Source organism: Anas acuta, chromosome 4 (assembly GCF_963932015.1).
Source record: "Anas acuta chromosome 4, bAnaAcu1.1, whole genome shotgun sequence".
Classification (NCBI taxonomy): Eukaryota; Metazoa; Chordata; class Aves; order Anseriformes; family Anatidae; genus Anas; species Anas acuta.
In genome coordinates this window covers 65,270,666-65,291,011 of record NC_088982.1, presented here as the reverse complement: position 1 = coordinate 65,291,011, position 20,346 = coordinate 65,270,666, and the positions used below count along the sequence as shown (strand labels likewise).

The following is a 20,346-nucleotide window of genomic DNA, read 5'->3' as shown; positions in this document are numbered from 1 at the left end:
CTTTGCTTCTAAGCACAGATCATACTTTCAGACAATCCTTGTGAATAGTCTTAAAGCCACACAGAAGGAATACCAGTGGTAGCTGGGACATGAAGGGTAGAGTTTTCATTCTGTACCTTTCATATGATATCTGAAAATGAGTTATTTTTATCCATAAGTAAATTAGATTACCTGACTTTTAATAGAAATGCTATTGAATCAGCACAGCTGAACATCATTGAATCATGAAAATGAGATTATTGTGTTGCTGCAGGAAGACAGCAGGACACAGAGCTGGAGACACTGTTAAAGCCAGAGCATGGCTTGGTGGCCATGCCTCATTCAGATTATATGCAGCTGATGGCTGTTTCATAGAACAGTTAATGAAATACAAATCCCAATTCTACACCTGTTTTCATTTAGTGCCTTCCTTTATACCTAGGCAAGGAGAATGTAGAAAAATGCTATGAGCAGCTATAGTCAGTGCCTTAGAAGGAAAGGCTGAGGAACTGTGGCATGTTCAGTTGGAGGAAGGAAGGCCTTCAGGGGCACCCAACAGCAGCTCTGCCCCAGCTCCACCCCAAGGACCTACAGGGACCTTATTGAGCGTTTGGACCTAGAGCAATGTGTGGCAGGAGAATGAGAGGAAACCTGCACAAATTCAAACAAGAGATGGTCAGACTGAATAAAAGAAGCTTGCTCCCCACAAGGACAACCATGCATTGGAGCAGGACCTAAAGGTTGTACAGTCACCAGCCTTGAACAGGTGAGCCTTGGAACACAAGATCTGTCTAGATCAGGCTTTGAGTAACCTGGTCTGATCTCATAACTCACCCAGGTGTGAGCAGGAGGTTGGACTAGAGACCTCCCAAGGTCCTTTTCAACCTGACTGATCTATGATTCTGTGAACCTATGCTCTTTGCTTATGCACAAATACAGTTTAGGTGGTATGATTGTTCTTCTGAATATGGTAGCATACAAGCATTCATATGGAAGAACATGTATTGACGTTGTGTGGAAGAAGCCAATCTTTTTCTAGTTTTTCTTAAGATAGGACACTTCCAAGTATGAAAGAGTGTTAAACAGAGGCCCTGGATTTAGGTTGTATAAAGTACATTGCCGTTGTGTATTTTCAGCTTCCTTTAACTATTCTGCCAAGTTTTGGTGAAGAGAGATAACGTTGATTGACAAAATGTTAACACTCAGATTAAGAGGAGAGAAAGCATCCTTGAAACCTTTATGTTTCTTTGTTTGGTTTGGTTGGTTTGTTGGTATTGCATGGGAGACCAGATTTTGGCTTCAGCAACTTCTTTTGAACTCTACTAGGTGACAAAGGAGACCTCTGACCTTTCTGATACTAGTCAATCATAGCCTTTTGGCTACATTAAAAGAAGTGTGGCTAACAAGTTGAAGGAGGTGATTCTCCCCTTCTCAGTGAGACCTCACCTTGAGTGCTGCATTCAGCCCTAGGGCCCACGGCATAAGTGAGATATGGACCTGCTGGAGAGAGTCCAGAGGAGGGCCACAAAGATGTTCGGAGGGCTGGAGCACCTCTCCTGTGAAAAGAGGTTGAGACAGTTGAGGTTGTTTAGCTTAGAGAAGACTGTGGGAGACCTTCTAGTGGACTTCCAGTCCATAAAAGGGGCTTACAGGAAAGATGGGAAGAGACTCCACCAGAGAGTGCACTGATAGGACAAGGAGTAATGGTTATAAAATGAAAGAGGGTAGGTATAGACTAGGTATTAGGAAGAAATTATTTACTGTGAGGGTGGTGAGGCAGTGGAACAGGTTGCCCAGAGAAGCTGTGGATGCCCCATCAAGTGTTCAAGGCCAGGTTGGATGAGGTTTTGGGCAATCTGATCTAGTGGGAGGTGTCCCTGCGCACTGCAGGGGCTGGAATTAAATGATCCCTTCCAACCCAAGCCATTCTGTGATTCTATGATTCTATAGCAAATTCTGTATCTTTAAATGAACATCAGATATCTTTCTGAAGTATAAGCTCTACTTCAAACAGAAGTCATAAAGCTGAGGCAAAATTGGGTATTTTTCTCTGTTTTCTACTCAGCTTCCTTAGTTTTAAAATATATGAATTTACTAATCTCAGCTGAAATGAAAACTCACTAGAAACTGGAGAAAAAAAAAAAAAACATAAACAAAAATCAGATTGGGAAATCTGTTTTATGTCCTGATTGGAATGACAAACCTGGATGACCTCTGAAAATTACATTTTTGATAGGCAATACAGTACAGTAAGTGATTTAAAATATTTTATAGGATATGGTTCTTGACCCTGAGAAACAGTTGACTTGTTGACACTAAAGTATCAGCTGGGGGAGTTGTACCATTTATTCCATGTTTTTTGTAGGATTTGGGGTCTTGACATTTTGTCCTGCCTGTTACAAAATACAAATTCTACTGTCATCATTCATTTCCTTTTTTTGTGTGTACTGTGCTGAAACCTTGGACTGTGAATAGCCTCTTTGTCTCACTCAAATTTTTATTTACTGTTGTGAACAGTTGTGTTTTTTGTCTTGTGCTACAAAAATTAATTCACATTTTCCACTTGGCTAGCATTTTACCCATCAGTTTTAGCATTAAAAAAGATGTCTTGCTGCATACCACATTAGGTCTTTTAGAACTTATTTCACTGTGTTTGAAGCCCCTCAAAATAATCAAACTTTTCTAAAGATGAAATTTAAAATTTTAAGAAGACTTCCTTTAATCTGGATTGAGAATCATCCAGGAAAACACTTTTGAAAATACAGTTAAACCGATTAACATTTGAAAATCCAGTCAAACCAATTTTTGTTTGTTTGAAGTGTCTTAATTTTTCTTGTTCCCCCCCTCTGGAATATAGATTTTCCATCATCTATCTGGCACAGACTACAGAATTCATGGTCTAATTTAATCTAATTCTGGTCTAATTTACTGACACTGCTTCTCAGATGACCTTCAGTGGTACTGGTTTTTGCTATTGTGTTAGTCCTTTTCTAATCTACAGAAAAGGAGATTGTCAGCATTTCTCAGAGTAAAGTCATTACTGACATACTGCAAAGGAAAAGTGACACAAAATGAAAATGTTAAAATAGAAGATCCCATCCCAGTTCCCAGGACAAATGTTGTTCTTTTTTAAATCTGTTTAGAGTATTTGGGCAGCTTTTCTTTTCTTATTTAGCTTCACTCAATGGCTAAATTGTCTCACTTTGTACCTGATTTGCCACTTACTCATGCAGAGCTGTGTCTCTACTCACTGATTTCTGTGGAGCTTTTTCACAAAAAGAATCCAAGCACAAGTCCATCAAATTATATTTTTTTTTTTCCCCAGGTTATTCCTCATGACCTATGGTATTACTTGCTAGGAGTATAATACAGCATAGATGTTATGAGATTTGGCACAAGAAGTGTCTTCTGAATCACTTACATTCTCTAACTAGCAACACAAAGAATGTCTTTATAAAACATACAGGGACACCTTGCCACTGTTCTTTTCCTTGCCACATCTACTCCAGGAATTAGAGTGTCAGTTTTCTACAATGTTAATAATATTTGGGTTTGTGATAATGCAAATTTTCTGTGGAAATTTGAGCAGATGTTTCTGGTGTACCTTAGATGGAATTATATTTTTAAAAAAAAAATACCTTTTGCAGTTACCAGGAGATAAATCCTAACACCCTGTCCAGTTTGTTAAAGTAATTCTGATCTATTCAGTGAGATGGAGAGATATAAATAGGGATGGAAAGCATTCTCTTCTTAATCCTCACTGTTTCCATGGCAGATGAAGCAAAGAGCAACAGCAAGGATAAGCATGAGCATTGATGCAGTAGTCAGTGTAATGAAATTAATGAAAATTAATGGAAACCTTTATTAACATCATTAAAGTATTTCAGAAGTCATATGCATAGTAGTGCTTTATCTAAATCTGATCATAAAAAAACTAAGTAACCAAACTCTGAGGAAGCCAAGAGGTAAGGGACTAAGGGGCTGGGACTTTCCCTCTCTTTTAAGTACCATGTGAGTGTCTCAAAAGCAGTGTGGGTGGAGATGTGTTTTTTCTTTACCAGCGCTATATTTCCCGTGCTACTGAAAAGTCTGTCATGATTGTGCCAAGCCATCATTGCTGAAAGGCTGTCTGAGAAAACCAAAACTATGGATTTTGTTACTTTGGAATTTTTGTCTAGTTTTCAGAAATGACAGTTTTATCACCTATATTCCAGAATTGCATGAGCATATATTTACCATTTCTTCTCTCCCTGAAAGACAAAATATCCTATAGGGTCACTCTGGGAGACAGTACAAGCTGGGTCTCCCTCAATGATTCCTTTCAGGTACTGGAATTACTTGAAATGTGAACATTGCAGAGTTTCGCATTTAAACAGACTCTTTAATTCTTTCTGTGCATGGGACATCAGCAGTGGGAAAGATTTCCTCAGTGCATGGGATATTTGATATAAACTGATATAAAGAATATGTCTGTGAATTGCATGAACCCTCTGCACCTGCTGCCCTATACCAGTGTTGCTGTAAAGCTTGCAGTAGTATGTGATCTGCACGATGTGGTAAGGCACTTGGCTACTTCACACCAGTGCCCTCAGCCACCTGTTAATTGCCGATCTCTAAATACTTGTGTTAAAATTCTCTTTGGAGTTACATTTTCTTGGTGCCATGCCTCATGCATCATTATGGAAGTGCATAATTATGTATTTTGCTCCCCTGTACTGAATACCAGTTCCTGGATTACTGATTTCATTTATTATTAGTAGTACTAGTAGTTTTACTACTACTACTATTACTATTTTTCCAGGAGTGCAATGGGAGTAATGCTGTGTTCAGCATATGCAGGGAAATTAGATAGTGGACTCATAGCCATACTTAAGAAATATGTTCAAGATGCTGCTGGAGAATAAGGTATCATTGTCTTCTGCATGGCTGGAGTGCAACATTGTGAGGGCAAAGCACTGTCAAACATATTCTGACATTTAGCCACCAGGGCAGCCTAAGTAGTAGTGTAAGGGGTTCTTTCTTCCAGGTCCTAGTGAATACACCTAGTGAGGCAGAAACTTAAGTCATGTGAGTTTTATTTATTGTAAATGCACAGTGATGCAAAATCATAAGGAATCCATTTAAGAATTGTTCTCTCTGCTCCATTAAAAAGTGACATGATCAAAAGAGACTGTGGACCTTACATTACCCAGGCAGTAAAATCAGTTTCTATGCTTCTTCTGTATTTGAAACATGTGCTGAACTTAACCATTCATTTCAATTCACCAGTACACTAGAAATTCTACCAAGCCAGTAAAAGCAATTTCTGGGGAGAAATCCAGAGCTCTGGTCTTGAGAATGAAATATTTCAGCACTCCTATCACATATGACAGTTAAGTAAATCTGTCCCTGGTGCTGACTTTATTAAATCTTCTGTGCTTAGTAATAAAATACTGTCACCTCACCACTACCCATGGTAATGGCAGGGGAAGCCAGTGAAGACCCTCAGTGGATTCATGATAATTGGAAAATGTGGAATATACACGTACTAAGAGAAATGAGTAATACAGAGCCATCCAACAGTGTGGAGGTAGCGTAGTTAATTTACAGCCTGAATGAATGTTTCAAGTATTCAGGAGCTGCCTTGAATAATAATTAATAAAATTGGCTTCAGAATTAAAGGAGACTGTGCTCATCCCAAGACTCAGCCTCAAACTCGCTCCAGAGTCTCATAGTTACTTGGTCTGTTTCATACAGCGAAATCCTTCAATTAAGTCCTTTCTGCAGACTGAAAAAGATGTATCTCACATGAAGTCAGTTGAAAACAATGTATCATCAATTCTCTTCTTTGACACTAAATTGGTGCTCACGTTTAATTTAACTCAACTCTGGAAAAAAAATCTGCTGCTGAAGCACAGCTTTAGTTTTCCAGCATTACTCATCCTAGAGGGATGCCCAAGTAGTAAACAATTAGGAGTAGGGAAGTTTTTAGGAGCTAGCATATTTAGATTCCTCTGAGATGCATTTTTTTTTCTTTCTGTAAATTCTGAAATAATAAGTCACCAGGCCTGATCTGCACTCACTGACTTGCCGTCCTGGCTTGACATCTGGCTTGAAGCCTCACCACAGCAGCACTTTGTGATTTGGCCTCTGGGCTGATGCTAGTTGCCATATCTGAGTCTGCCCTGCCTGCATTTGTTTTTGGTTGTCAGAAATATTTTTCAGGCGCAGACTTTGAAAATCCATAAAATATTTCCAAATTATACTATTTTGACATTTTCATGGGAATTTTGCCAAAACAGAACGAACCAGAAGAACTTTTATTTTTAAATCTAGTTCTACCATGTGCATGATATATGTACATAGTCTTATCCTCAGATAACATAGAGCAGAGACAACTGAGGGAAATCTCTTTATAATTAAGCCAATTGAGTACACAACCTTTTTCCTTCAGAAAGAGGGTATTTTGGTAATTAATCTTGTACAATGAGCACATACTGTATCTTTTGGGTAACCTGACAGCCGTGGAGACTCTCTAATAAAGTATATTACTTTATTATTTTTTAATTATAAGTATATATATTTTAAATTGCTTTCCTTTATTTTTCTTACTCTTGTCTCTCTGACTTCTTTGTTTTGGCCCTTCTGTATGGAATCTTTTAACATCAGCATTTCTGCACATATGTTAGCACAATGGGTTGCCATAAAGGAGAACAGAATCATGCAGTTTCTACAAAGTCACCTCAAAATTCAGGCTGGGATAGGCACTGTCACTACACAGTTGCTTCAACTCAAAATAAAACCAAAAAGCAAATTGTGCTTCCAAATTTCCTCAGAGGTAGTATGCTTTACAATTGTGAAATCTGTTACTGACTCATTCAAGATGCACTCAGGAATTAGAGAAGTAAACCTCAAAGGTAGCTGCATGTATTTATTGGAAGCTTTAGTGCATCTCTTTCACTTTATTTGCAATAAAGATGCAAAAGGGCAAAAAAAAATAAGAAATAAGCTAGAAATTAATGTAATGTGTAGTCAATAACACCTGCACATAATAAATATAAATAGTTGTTTTCTTATGCATAGTTTCTCAGCAGTAGTTTTCCAGATGCTTCACAGCAGTGATTGGTAATATTGAGCACACCAGACATTTTTTTTCATGACTTTACTGAAAAAAGTCGAATGGCAAAAGACTTTCTTATTTATCCAAGTCTAATTCATAGGGAAAGGGAGAAAGAACAGTGAAGTGACTCAATTCACAGTGACAAAGGTCGGTGACAAAACTGCAAGATAAGCTCAAATCACCCAATCTGGCTGCAAAAGCACTTGTATGCAGTAGGAGGACTAGAGTTGTAAGGCAAACATCTTAATGTGTGAAGGATAAACCACCCCAGGAACAGTTTAAAAAAGAGAGGGGGGAGTTAGCATTCAGTTTTATGCTGGGGTTTCACACTGTTACTCAATCCTGTAATATCATATGTAAACCTTGCTTTGTGTCTAACTTGCTTAAAGCACTCAAACAAAATAGGACCTTTATGCAGGTTGCACAGCAGGTTGCTCTTCAACCACTCATGAAATAAGGTGGTAGCCCACACAAAATTGCTTTTTTTCCTCTCCACATTTGCAACCACATCCCATTGTGATAACTAAAATGTGAGTTCTTCAGCAGAGACTGATTTTTCACTTTCTGCTTTTGTACCTTATGTAAAGGGTAGAAACAATACTTGCCAATTCACAGAGTTTTTCTGAATATTGATTTCACTGGAATATTATTCTTGAGAGAAGCCGAGAAAGTTAAAGTCTCTAGCTTAGCATATTCTAAGACTTATTTAAATGGTGTATAGGCTCTAACAAATAAAGAGAGCCCACATAAGCCAGGTTATCTCAGACACTGCCAAAAACTGTGATAAGGTATTGTAAGAGATGACATTCACTTCTAAAGGAGTATGCTAGGAAAGCAGCCTGGGAAGCATTGCTTCTTACTGGGTATTTCTTCTGCGCTGAGGTGAAGAACTCCTTTGCTTTGCATCTTTCTGGCATCACTTCATCTATGCATGATCCAAAAGACACTCAGGTCTATGGGAATCTTTTCTTTGTCTTGGAGGAATATTAGCTCACAGCCTCACATTGCAACATAATTGTAGGAGTGTTTCTAAGGAGTGCTTTATTCTCTTTTTGTGAACTTAAGAGAAAGAGTTTTTCCACATTTTGGATGTTAGCATTTGTCAACTACAATCAAAAGAAGGAATCTATATTCTGAAAGCCCTCTATCCTTAAATATGACAGAAAATCACCAGTCCTTTGTGTCTTCCATTTACATCAGTATCTGAATATATATCAGTAATTACGTGAAGCTTGCAACAACTCCAAAGTCAGTATTAACATCCCCATTTGAGTTGAAGGTATTGAAGCTCAAAGAAAATAATTGTGTTTAGAGCTATAAAGATAGCCAGTACAAGTTGATATACTCCATTAAGCATAGCTATTATGTATTAAGCTATACAATTCTGAATGCACATTCACCTGCAGCACTATTTGCTATAAGTTTTTGTCACAGAATAAAATGCTGCAATTGTCATACACTGTTGTATCTTTAATTGTTTGTAATTTCAGAGTAGTGAGGAAGTTTAGAAACACAATCATTTTTAATAGAATGAAATCTTGCATTTAAAATTTCTTTTACCCACAACAAAGAAAACAACGAAATTTTAGTATGAACAAAACAGAGGCATCTATTGTAGTCCTTTTTTATCCATATGTGTTAATGACTTTCCTGCTGGTTTTGAGATAAGCACCATGAGGAAATAAATATTTCAGTCTTTACTCTGTCACAATGGTTTTGACTGAGTAAATACTGTAGGTTTGGTCCCTTGTTTGTTTTTTCATGATCTTCCTAAAGCTCAGAAAACAGTTTTACTTGAAATTACTAGGACACTTGCCATTTATTTCACTGGAAATTAATGAATAGCATTGCTAAACAGTACATAGAAGACAAGAAAAAGAAAAAAAAGAAAAAGTTTAGTTTTCCTTACTTTCCCCTGGTAGTTTGAGAGCCAGATGTTTTAGATTTGGCATCACTTTGGGTGTTGGTGATATCAGTGCTGTAGGATGGCTGCTTGAGAGCTCTGTTCCGTGCTGCTCTATCCTGGCTTGGAGTGACCTCTTGCTGGAGAGGGGCCTCTCTTGCATTGCTCTGTAGAGATGTCATTTTGCTGCTAGATGAGCTTCTCATCTTATCTTTGTCAGAGTCCCCATCACTGTGTCCATTTGACTGGCTTGCAGGGATGGAGGTTGTAGAATTGGAAGTTTTCTTCGCTGCTTTAATTCCCAGAGTCTTGCCTGAAGATGCAGAAGTGGGTGCCTGTGATGCACTCTCCTTGACAACTTGTATCTCAGAATAGGGTGACCCCGCAGTTGTCACTGCATTCACAGAGCCAGGCATTGCAGTTGGAGATGGGGTCATGTCTGAGTAAGTTGTTGGGCTTTCATCACCCTCTTCTGTGTTCCAAAGCTTTCCTGGAGTATTAAATCCAAGGTTGCCACTCTGGAAGTGCAAAAGGAACAGCAAGAAGATAACCTCCTTCATTCTGCTAGTTTATAAATGCTAAGGATGTCTCACATTTATTTCCCAAGCAAGAACCCTGTGGCTTTTCTCTCCTCCTGAGCTGCTACTCATACAGCAAAGAGCCTATCCAGAGAACGTCCTGCTGGGGTTTATTTTTTTGTAGAAAGGAAACAGGTTTTGGTGTTTCAAAACTGACAGAGGAAGCCTGGTTTCCTGTTTCTTTGGATTCCTCTGCAACCTCTGACCCCTTAGAGAGCAGGAGCCTGGCAGCCTGTGTAGAAGGAAAAAAAAGAAGTTTTTGCAGAAGGCACAGGATAAAGATTAATGGCACAATAGAAATGTGGAAAAATATGTACTGTGAAGTAATCCTGAGAGATAAAAACTGAAATTGGTAGGTAATTTTCCTTTCACGTGTACATGTGCAGAGAGCAGAAGTGACTTGTCACATGCACTTTGAATGATTTGTACTTGTGACCTTGTTATTGAAAAATGACTTGGAAAACTGGTGTGCTACATAAAGCTCAGGGTTTGCTGTGTCTTCTCTTCTGCTTTGAATAATTAATCACACTGCTGCCAAACATAGGGAGGTGTTGAAAAATAGGATCATGCTGTACTCATTGTTGTAGTACAAGCTTTTTTATGTAATCCCTTACCTGTAGGTCATTGGCTATATACATGTATACCACAACCTGGTCCTATAGCATTGCTCCCACCACTCAAAACAACCTGACACCCTCCCCTATAAATACCCAAAGGTAATATACATATTGATGAGATTCCCCCTGAGCTATCTTTTCTCTTGCCTGAACAGTCCCAGCTCTCTCAGCTTTTCCTCACAGGTGAGATGTTTGAGTCCCTCTATTATTTTCCCTCTATTATATTTGTGGGCCTTCTCTGCGCTCCCACCAGTATCTTCGTAGCTCTCTTGTACTGGGAAGCCTAGAACTGGTGCCAGCACTCCTGGTGTGGCCTCAGCAGTGCTGAATAGAGGGGAAACATCACCTCATTGAACCTGCTGGTAACTCTCCTCCTAAGACAGCCCAAGATACTCTTAGCTTGCTTTGCATCAAGGGCACATTGCTGGCTCATGGTCAACTTGGCATTCACCAGAACTCCCAGGTACTTCTGTGCAAAGCTGCTTTCCAGCCAGCCGGCCCCAGCATGTACTGGTTCCTCCCCAGATGCTGGACTTTGCAGTTCCCCTTGTGGAACTTCACATGCCCTTGTGGACATTCCTATCATCTCATAGCAGAAGGATCCTCTGGTGCATCAGGGACTTCTCTGAATTTTTTATCATCTGCAGACTTGCTGCGGGCACACCCTGTCTCATTACCCTGGTCATTAATGAAGGTGGACTTTATAGTACTACCTGACTAAATGGAGGCTATTTTAGGATGATCAAAAGAGCTCTTTAAACTCATTGACTTATTGACTGTCTTGATTAGGAGCTTGGTTTTGCTGCTTACACACAAGCATAAGCTTGGATGTCATCTTGAACAATGTGCTCTAGGTGATCCTGCTCTGCAGAGGGGTTGGGCTAGATGATCTTCAGATGTCCCTTCCAATCTCAACCAGTCTGTGATTCTGTGATTCTGTGTCTGGTGTCTTTTAAGATCGTCTTGGATGGAATAGACATCTACATGGTCGTGGCAGAGATGGTGTATAATCTATGGGAGATATGTGTCCTTCAGGGGCAGGATATTTGAGAGCATTTCAAATGATTTTAGAAGCTTATAAACCGAAGTTTAGACCCCTAGTTCAAATACAGACTCATATTTATGGACATCTAAATCCATATTTCTAATTCTGCTAGCTCAATCCCACATACAGACAAGATTTAAATGAATATCCTGAATCAATGAGTACAAGGGAATTCCTTCCCTTTTATTGCACACTCTAAATTCCTGTAACCTCTTTCATAAAACTTTCAAGGTTGATCTTAAAATTAAGGTTGTTTTGGTATATATATTTTTCCTACATCTTTTACTTGTAAGTTGTTTAAATACCTCACAAGGCATTACATTATTTTCACAATGGAGTCTGAGTAGTACAAGATGCTATTCTAAACCAGCATTAATTACAGCCTTAGCATGATATTGGGAACTCTACATAAATGATCAGATGGAGATGGTGGATGTTCAATATAAAGAGTGAAATATATTTATTTATTTATTTTTACACCAGAAAAGTAAACAAATACTGAATCAGATTACCCGGAGAAGTTGTGGGATCTCTGTGCCTCGATATATTCAAAACTCAATTAGTTCTTATTGAAGTCAATTAAATTTCTGTAATACCGGCTCATGTTTTGTGGTGTTTGGATTAACAGTGTCTTGCCTTCAGTTTCCAGTTGATAGTCTGGCCTTTTAGGTATGCCAAAAGTTTGGGTTTTCCATTTGTTATCATTTTGTTTTATTGTATCTTTAATGTGTAGGATTCTACTGTGCAAGTGAAACCCCTGCCATTTTGTGATATAACATGTTAAAGAAGAAATGCAGCTGTGCTCCCTTTCAGAGACTTTATTTCCCTCTTCTTCTCATTCATAATAAAAGCCTGTAAAACCTTTTGTATGTAGACCACAGTCTAATGAGCAATCTCATTGAAAGGCTAACATAAACTATTTCATGTGAGTGCTTCTCTTTCTGAGCTCTACATTTGCGATTTTGAATTAATACCATTACCTGAATTAGCATCTGTCATCCCCTATTTTTAGAAATCCCAAGATAAAAAGAGAGGTAAATTACTCTTGACCATATTTGCAAATTAAATGCAAGCTGGCTTTAAAAAAATAGTAACAGCTGGTATATAGTGTGTTTATTTATACAATCAACTTGCCTAATAAGAAAAAAAAAAAGCTTGTATTCTTCCTTCGATTACTCCACTGCAAGTGTTAATTATGTCTCTGCAGTCAACACAGCAACTGCAGATTTCCACCAATGCAGAGAAAAGCAATGTAGAAGAATCTGGCTTTTGGTGGCTGGAAAATTTCATTACAACAGTGCTTTTTCCCTCTTTGAATACCCTTAAATTAACATTTAGTATTAATATAATTTTATTAATAAATGTCTGGGCAGTTGATCACAAGTTAAAATTAGTTGAAGTTGTTTTTATTTAGCAGAATAACCTTGGACTGTAAGAAACACTGGCTATCAGTTTTCAGATTGCTGCATGCTGGATCTAAATCCCAAGTTCCTCATAAATAGTATTTCAGCATTAGTTTACATCTAAGTGCTGCTTGTCTCACTGCAAACTGAAGATAGGGAAAGATAAGCGCTTAGACGCATTTGGTAAAACTTAGGTAGAAATACATGTAGGTTCAAAATTATCCTGAAAACTCCTACTCAACACACTGCTTACTCCCTTATGCGTAAATCCACAGATGCCACTGTTTTTTCGGTAGTTGTATTAAAGTGCTACTGAATAGTGGGCTAGCCTCATGGATTTTTATTGTAAAATTTAAATGTTAGTATTGGAGCAGAAACCGAACCTCAGGTTCTGAGTTCATGGATTACTAAGTGACCCCTCCTGGAGTCTACATTCATTACTGTTGTACACATATTCTTCCATTCAGTGAATCTTAAATTTAATATATATCGGCACACTGAGCAGGAGGGATGGCAGAGTTCCTTCTTCTCCTATGAGAACACAGGGTGGCAAAAAAAAAACTGCTGGGAGGTGGAAGATATGGTCTGAAGATGTAGCTGACCTCCTGGTGAGCATTCAAATCAACAGTCTACATTAGAAGAGCAACACCCTTCTCACAGAAGAGCTATCACTTCTTAGTTCTGTAGAAGAAAGAGAAGAGCCTTTATCTTCAGGGTCTCAGCTGTGGCTCTCGCGATGGGGCAAGCACTTTGCAGAAGCCTGAGTAAACTGATCAAAGATGGGATTTTAGAAACACTCTTGTACTTAACATCTGGTTATGGCACTCATTCAGTTCTGTGACTTTAGACAAATCCTTGCTCATGTCATTGAATAATTTTAGTCATCTCTGGGGACTTTAAACTCTCCCCAAGCAAAGTGAAGGGAGTATTGGGTTTGCTCTGTTCTGCAGTTAGACGGCACATTCACTTTGGCAGAGCTAGTGTTCATTCTTCAGATTATTAAACAGCTTCTATAAGCTCACCTCTGCTACACTGCTGTGGTTTGTCTCACTGCTTTTTATCATCCTCACTCTTGGAGGTTTACTAGTAGTAAGGCTGTCCTTAGCCTTAGAGTAGTCTGAAGCTGCCAGAATCTGTAGGGGCTGGCCAGCCAAGAATACGTGATGTCAAGGATTGCACAGCCAGATCATTTTCTCCAACTATGCCGGCAGCTACAGCATCTGTAAAACACTGCTTAGCCCATGGGCTGTTTGTCTGCTTAGCATGCAGTGTCAAAAGCAAAATGGGTAAAAAATATGAGTTTTTATTTGAGAAAGCTGCCATTTGGTAGCATTTTATTCCACTAGCATGGCTGCTGCTGGGAGAATTTAGCTTTCCTGCGTCTCAGATAAATTACATTTGTGTTGAGATAGTATTTCACATTACTTTTAGTACCAGGTCCAGTGAAACAACCACTTTGTTTTCCTCTCATATACAGACGGGATAGGGCAGCACTAAGATCATGAAAATAGATATTGAATCAGGAAGAAGAAATAACTTATGTAACTCTGCCATGGTGGAAAAAGTTCTCATCAACTTATATAAGCTCTAAATCTACTCTATATAATAAGAGAAAGCAAAGTCTCATTTTCTTCTCATAATATTTTCCCTATCAGCTCCCAAAGTAAGCACTAGGCTTCTGAGCAGTTCTGAATTTCCATATTCATTGTTTTAAAAGTTAACAGCATGTATCCAATGTGTATGGCTGGTTAGCATGAATTGATAGGATATGCCATATAAGAGATGCCATCATGCTCAAAGTGGCTGCATACAGTATCATAGAAATCATAGAATGGCTTGGGCTGGAAGGGACTTCAAAGATCATCCAGTTCCAACTCCCCTGCCTTAGGCAGGGACACCACCCACTAGATCAGGTTGCTCAGGACCTTATCTAACATGGTCTTGAACACCTCCAGGAATGGGGCATCCAAGACCTCTCTGGGCAACCTGTTCCAGTGCCTCACCACCCTCGGAGTGAAAAATTTCCTTTTAACCTCTAATCTAAATCTCCCCTCTTTTAGTTTAAAACCATTCCCCCTTGTCCTATCATTATCTACCTGAGTAAAGATTCTTATCCATCTTTTTTTATAAGACCCCTTTATGTATTGAAAGGCCACAACGTGATGTCCCCAGAGCCTTTTCTTCTCCAAGCTGAACACCCTCATCTCTCTCAGCCTATCTTTGTAGGAGAGGTGCTCCTATATAACTGATATAAGCATTGTGTAGAACATTTCTCTAGAAAAATCAACATTGTTTGTTCACATTGTAAATCTAAAATAGGATTCAATGAATAAATAAGATTCCTTTAGGTTTATTTTGACTGTGAAACACCACTATATCCCTCTCAAAAACAACTCCTTTGAATCTTTACTTAGAATATTCGTAAAAGGAAAAATCATTACCTTATGTGCAAGGAGATAACAGCACAGGGAATTTCAAATTAAAGGTCAGTATGTGCAGTTTGCATGGTTACTGCATGAGTTCTTAGTGGTTTTGATGACTCAGCTACAATCTAGGTGCTAAGAGTCATATTCCATCTTTAGCATCATCCTTGATCAAACTAAACAATAGCCCATAGTATCTGAGCAAACCTTTCCTATAGCATCATGTCAGAGCTGTGATTTGAAACTGATTCCCGTATAGTCTTCTTCTTTTACTGTGAGCAAGTTTTTAGCCCGAAAGGCACATTTTTAGGCATAAATATATATATTTTCGTATTGAAAATATCTTTATGTGGGAACTGTGGCAGCTGGTGAGGGAGATTGCTCTCTGCTTTGCTGTCTCTAACTTCAGCCTATCCTTAAGATAAAGGTGACATCAAGCAAGTGGGAATTGATGTGGTCTGGCTTCTAGAGTTTTCTTCCCAAAATTGATCTTAATATGCAAATAAAGCAAACAAGCACTAGGATTTCCTAGAACAAAAGAAATAACTTGCTGCAGAGCTCTAATCTTGGACATTTCATTCTCTGTATTACTTCCCAAGTATGATGGAGACAGTGATCTTTGGTGAGTATCATGGCCTCTTTTAGCAGCCTCCACCAGATTCAGATAAAAGTCAGTTTAGCTTAGGAAATGCCTGCAATATTTTGGTGACCAAACCATTTGCATGAGCCTAGAAATCAGCAAAGATAAAGGAAAACAACAGTTACTTTTATAGCTTTCAGAACCAACACTAAGAAAAGCTTGGCTAACCCCCAGAGTCAAGGCTTTGCCTTACTTGCATTTAATTCAGGAGACTGTGGCAAGCTGTGGAAAAAGTAATCATTTCTGAAGGACAGAAATTTCCTGGATGCACTTTTAATCTGTCTGGTGGTGTGACATTCCCACGCATATCTGCTAGTGAGAAAGCTTCGTTAGCAACACTCTGTGAAAAACAAACCGTGCTGCTAGAGACAAGCACCGAGAAGCTCCCATGCTAGTTCATTTCCTACTATATTGATCAATAATATTCTGTGGAAACCAGGGCTGTGACAAAAAATAAAATAAAAAAGAGCAGTAAGAAATTCCTCTGTTGGTACCATCCATTTAGATCTACAGTGGGCTGCTTTCTCACAGTGGAGGATGGCACCACAAAGAGAGATCATTAGGAACCTCGTGAACATAAGAGCTGCAGGTGCTTGGAAGAATGACATTCACCTGAAAACTAGAAGTAACTGAACCCCTTTCTTACAATGGCAGCTCATCAAATGGTGCTAATTCCTCCAGGACATGAATTATCTCTGTTTTGCAAATTGCATTCAACATGTGTTTCTCTTCCCTTTAGCAAAAAATGGTCACTTGGTTTGGCTGTATTTTTGCTTTACATTGGTGGAGATGAGAAGAGAGATCAGGATGCTTCCATAATCCTTTTGTTGCAAAAAGAAGGGAAAAGCTAAGGGACAGGTGACTGAAGAGGAACAAGGCATAAAGCAGAAAGGAAACTGAAAGAGGCAAAGAACAAATTGCTGACAATTAAGGAGATAGTCCTAGAAAGGGAACTCTTTACTAAATTTTGGATTTGCATCTTTGATTAGGCTGACTTAGACCTCAGAGTTTCTTTTAATTCCAAGCTTTTCCTGACAAGGATGAAACAAGAAGTTTCAACAAGTAGAACACTGGAATGAGACCTATGCTGCTTTGTCTCCACAGGTCCCTCTCTTTCCTTATACTTCATGCCACTGCCAGGACATACTGCATGCCACTGCCAGAAACAGGCATATGGAACCTGGCAAACGAAATGTGCATCGCGTCTTTTGCCAGCCTCACAAACATGAGCAGAGTGTCCAGTGTCCAGTGAGGGGCCTTCCCAACTTTGTTTCCCCCTTTCCATTTAATTCATTGTATTTTCTGAATATAATGAAGGATACCTAGGGTGTTTCAAAAGTTGCAGCCTGAAACAACCCAAAATTACCAAGTAATTGGTGGATCTGTCAGACTGTGCAAGGAGCAACCCGCAGTTGCCTATGCCTGCATGCTGGAATAATCAGATTGAAGCAATAGTTGATATCCCTCCCATCACTGTTTCTTTTAACTGCTGTTTCCATGACAAATATACAGTCTTGGCTTTCTACAAGCACACTCTTTTATCACTTCTCTTGTAGATATGTATTTCAAGGAAAAAATAGATTTTTTCCTCCCTCTTGAGCACCTCAGTCTGGAGTGAGAGTCTCAGATGCTTAAAGGGACAGTGAAAGGCCCTTTACTTTTTTTAAGCATAATTCATGTGCAACACAAAGAGCAAGTCTTAATGAATGCAATCAATGAAAAATGCTCCATGAAAATCCGCATGTGATTTCCTAAGACCGTAAGCATTCTGATCATTGTTTTATTTTTCTTCTTCTTATTATTAATAATAAGAATAATATTCTTATTATTATTTCTTAATATTATTTCTTATTATTCTTATTATGTTTTTATTTTTCTACATTTTGGTTATTTGATTCACCTACGGGTCAACTTTCTTCTCTGTATTTTATGCACAGAATCAACCTGTTTCCATTTTCCAGCACTGAGGCCCCAGTCTTGCAGATGGAAGTGCAGCTAGATGTGAAGGCCCTCCATCATGCATGTGACTCAGTGCCAAACTGCCTGGGGTGCTAGTGGAATAGTCCTCTAAAAGGGAAGGTGAGAATACAGCTGTTGACCCTTCAGTCTGCATAAATTTAAATCCAAGTTTATCCATAATCCTGCCTCTTAATTTTTGCTGTTGTGCTTGATGTATCCAGCTTTGGCTGGATACATGGCTGAAGCTTGTTGCTGCTCATAGCAAAACTGCAAGTACAAACTGCACAGGAATAAACATGGCAGTCTCTGTGTTTTGAAATGAGCTTTGGTTTGATAATCACATTGTAGTCCAGTAGGGAAAGAACTGATTTGCCTGGTGTTTCCCAACTGCCATCTCTGTGACTTGAAGTATCTCCAGAAGTCCCTTCTAAACCCTACAATTCTGTGATCCTGTGAAGTACATTAGGTCAAGATATAGTAGTGTCATAATTTCACTCACCTGTGACTCAGGGGTAAGCTGGGTATCCCTGAGCTGCACGTTACAGAGGAATCTGTAAAAGGAGCTATCTCCAGATCAGAGTAGTCCTGTGGCAGAGAGGTATTTTGTCTAGCTGGATCTTTAAGCAGGTTTTTATATGAATAAGCTTGGTAGAAGAGATGAAAATGCTGAATGCCTTCACAAGAGATTAATATGATTTGCAATGACTGGCTGGAGCCAGTTTCCAACACTGATTTTGATTTAAGCTGCTCAGTTTCTTTCATGGAATTTATCATGTTTTTCTCCATTTTTCTCTACTTATAAAAATACTTGGGGATCTATGTTCCTTAAAATTGAGCATTTGAGGATAGGGCAAATTACCTCTGGATGTGTCCAGTGAGATCAAATTTTAAGTTTCCAGTCAGAAAATGGTTTATGGCCATGGGGAAAGCCTAAAAACCTGGATTTATCTTGTCAGAAAAGAGATGACAAACCAGCTGAAACTTACCCTTTACTGTAGCCTTTGATGAAAGATTTTGAAAATATCTTTTGTATCCAGATTTTAAACCTTACATTCTGTCACTCTGTACATTGCTACTATTTAAGGCTGTCCTTTGTTTTTCCAGAAACCTTAGTTATGTGTGAAGCTTGTGTATGCTGAAGGTTTTTCAAAGCATGCTGCTGTTTCAAGGAGAAGGTTACAGTTCCAAGACCTAGGAACAAGCCCTCTCTTATTTACAGAGAAGCTTTCACCATCATAAGGAAAATAGATTCATGAGACTTTTCCCAGGACCATACAATTAACTCTATTCCTAGAAAATTAGCTAGCAGACCTGACATGCCCTGAGAGAAAAAAATGAAGGAGGGCAAGAGAAAACTCTGTGTGTAATCTCCAATTTGAACAATTGTCGATCTGTCGTAGTGACTAATTTTTTCCTTGGAACCAAAAAGCAAAGGAGGGGTGACTAATGTACTGTGCAACGGTTGCTGCAGCTGGGAGTTTAGATTTGGATTGGAGCCTGAAGAAGCTTAATTTAGAAAATAATGAGCTTTGGGAGTAAGTGTTATATCTAAATATATGTATGTATGCTCATGTATAGTAGCCATGACACAGTAAGTACACGAGCTCTTGGATTTCAAGGGTCTCTTTCCTAGCTGCATCAATAAGAGGAAAATGGGAGGTTAAGAGAGAGTCAAAGAAGATAGGAGCAAGTAGTAATGGCCACCAGCTACTAATTTCAAATGAAAGAGCTGGAAAACCTTGTACTAAGTGAATAAGCATGATTTCTAATTTCACACCTGGCTTCTTGGTTTTGTTTACACTTTCAGATTGAATCACCAGGAGTGTGCCAGTAAATCTACAGAAAAGGTTTATTTATTTTTAAAAAATAGAAATAATAATAATGTCCCATTTCATCAAAATGCTTTTCCTTTTCTTATGTTAGAAAACCCACAAATTAATAACTGTGTATTTTTCATTTCCACACTAGTCACCAGTGGTGAAAAGATGAAAGGGAAATAAAAAGAAGAGAAACAAATTGAGTAACTGAGAAAAGGCTTTCAAAATAAAAATACTTCACAGAAAAAAACAAAAGTGAATGTAAAATTGCTCCACTTTATCAGCTAAGAAATTTAAATTTCAAAGCTTCTTATGAAACCCTTTTTCTCTCTTCTATCAACTCTGCTTAGAGCTACACTGGAGATGAATTGAACCCAATACGTTTTATCATTTGTAGCTGAAAGGTAAGGCCTGCTACCACCTCTTTTAGCAACTGAGGAATGTAAGATCTCAGTGTGACACTGAGCACAGTGTTCCTACAGGAGGTACAGCAATATGAGCCTGTCTGATCTATATTCTGAGTGGCTTTAAATCCTTCTGAAAAGATCAGGCAGCCTCCCTGATCCTTGGCAGGAAGGCACTGAGATTTGCTCAAGCCCTCTACATCACATTCAGACATTGAAAAAGAAAAGGAAAAGATGTTTTCCAAGCATTGAGCAATTGGATTATTCAAACCTGGTGCAGGTGTATCAAAAGGGCTTTGGGAACATGGCCTGTTAGTGCCCAAGGTGAACCCATTTGGGAATGAATACCCAGAGGAATTAGGAGTGACCGAGGCTTCACCTTCCCTTTAAGAAGTTAAATGGTTGATCCATCATTTCCATTTTTCAAGGGAACAGGAAGCATCTATTATGGAAAACGCCAGGCTTTTCATTGGAAGTCA

At 38.7% G+C, this 20,346-nt stretch overlaps 1 protein-coding gene and 1 long non-coding RNA gene across 2 annotated transcripts in view; one reads left to right on the top strand and one right to left on the bottom strand.

Moving 5' to 3' along the window:
- Positions 1-9,683, bottom strand: part of MMRN1 (multimerin 1) — a 41,974-nt gene extending 32,291 nt beyond the window's left edge. The window contains exon 1 of the mRNA XM_068681705.1: positions 8,988-9,683. Within this exon, the coding sequence (XP_068537806.1) occupies positions 8,988-9,541 (554 nt within the window). The 5' untranslated portion in view covers positions 9,542-9,683. The remainder of the gene's footprint in view (positions 1-8,987) is intronic.
- LOC137856390 (uncharacterized) lies at positions 427-17,968 on the top strand. Its single transcript, XR_011096416.1, has 2 exons — positions 427-745; positions 17,625-17,968. It is a non-coding gene; the product is annotated as an uncharacterized lncRNA (long non-coding RNA).
- The last annotated feature ends 2,378 nt before the right edge of the window (positions 17,969-20,346 follow it).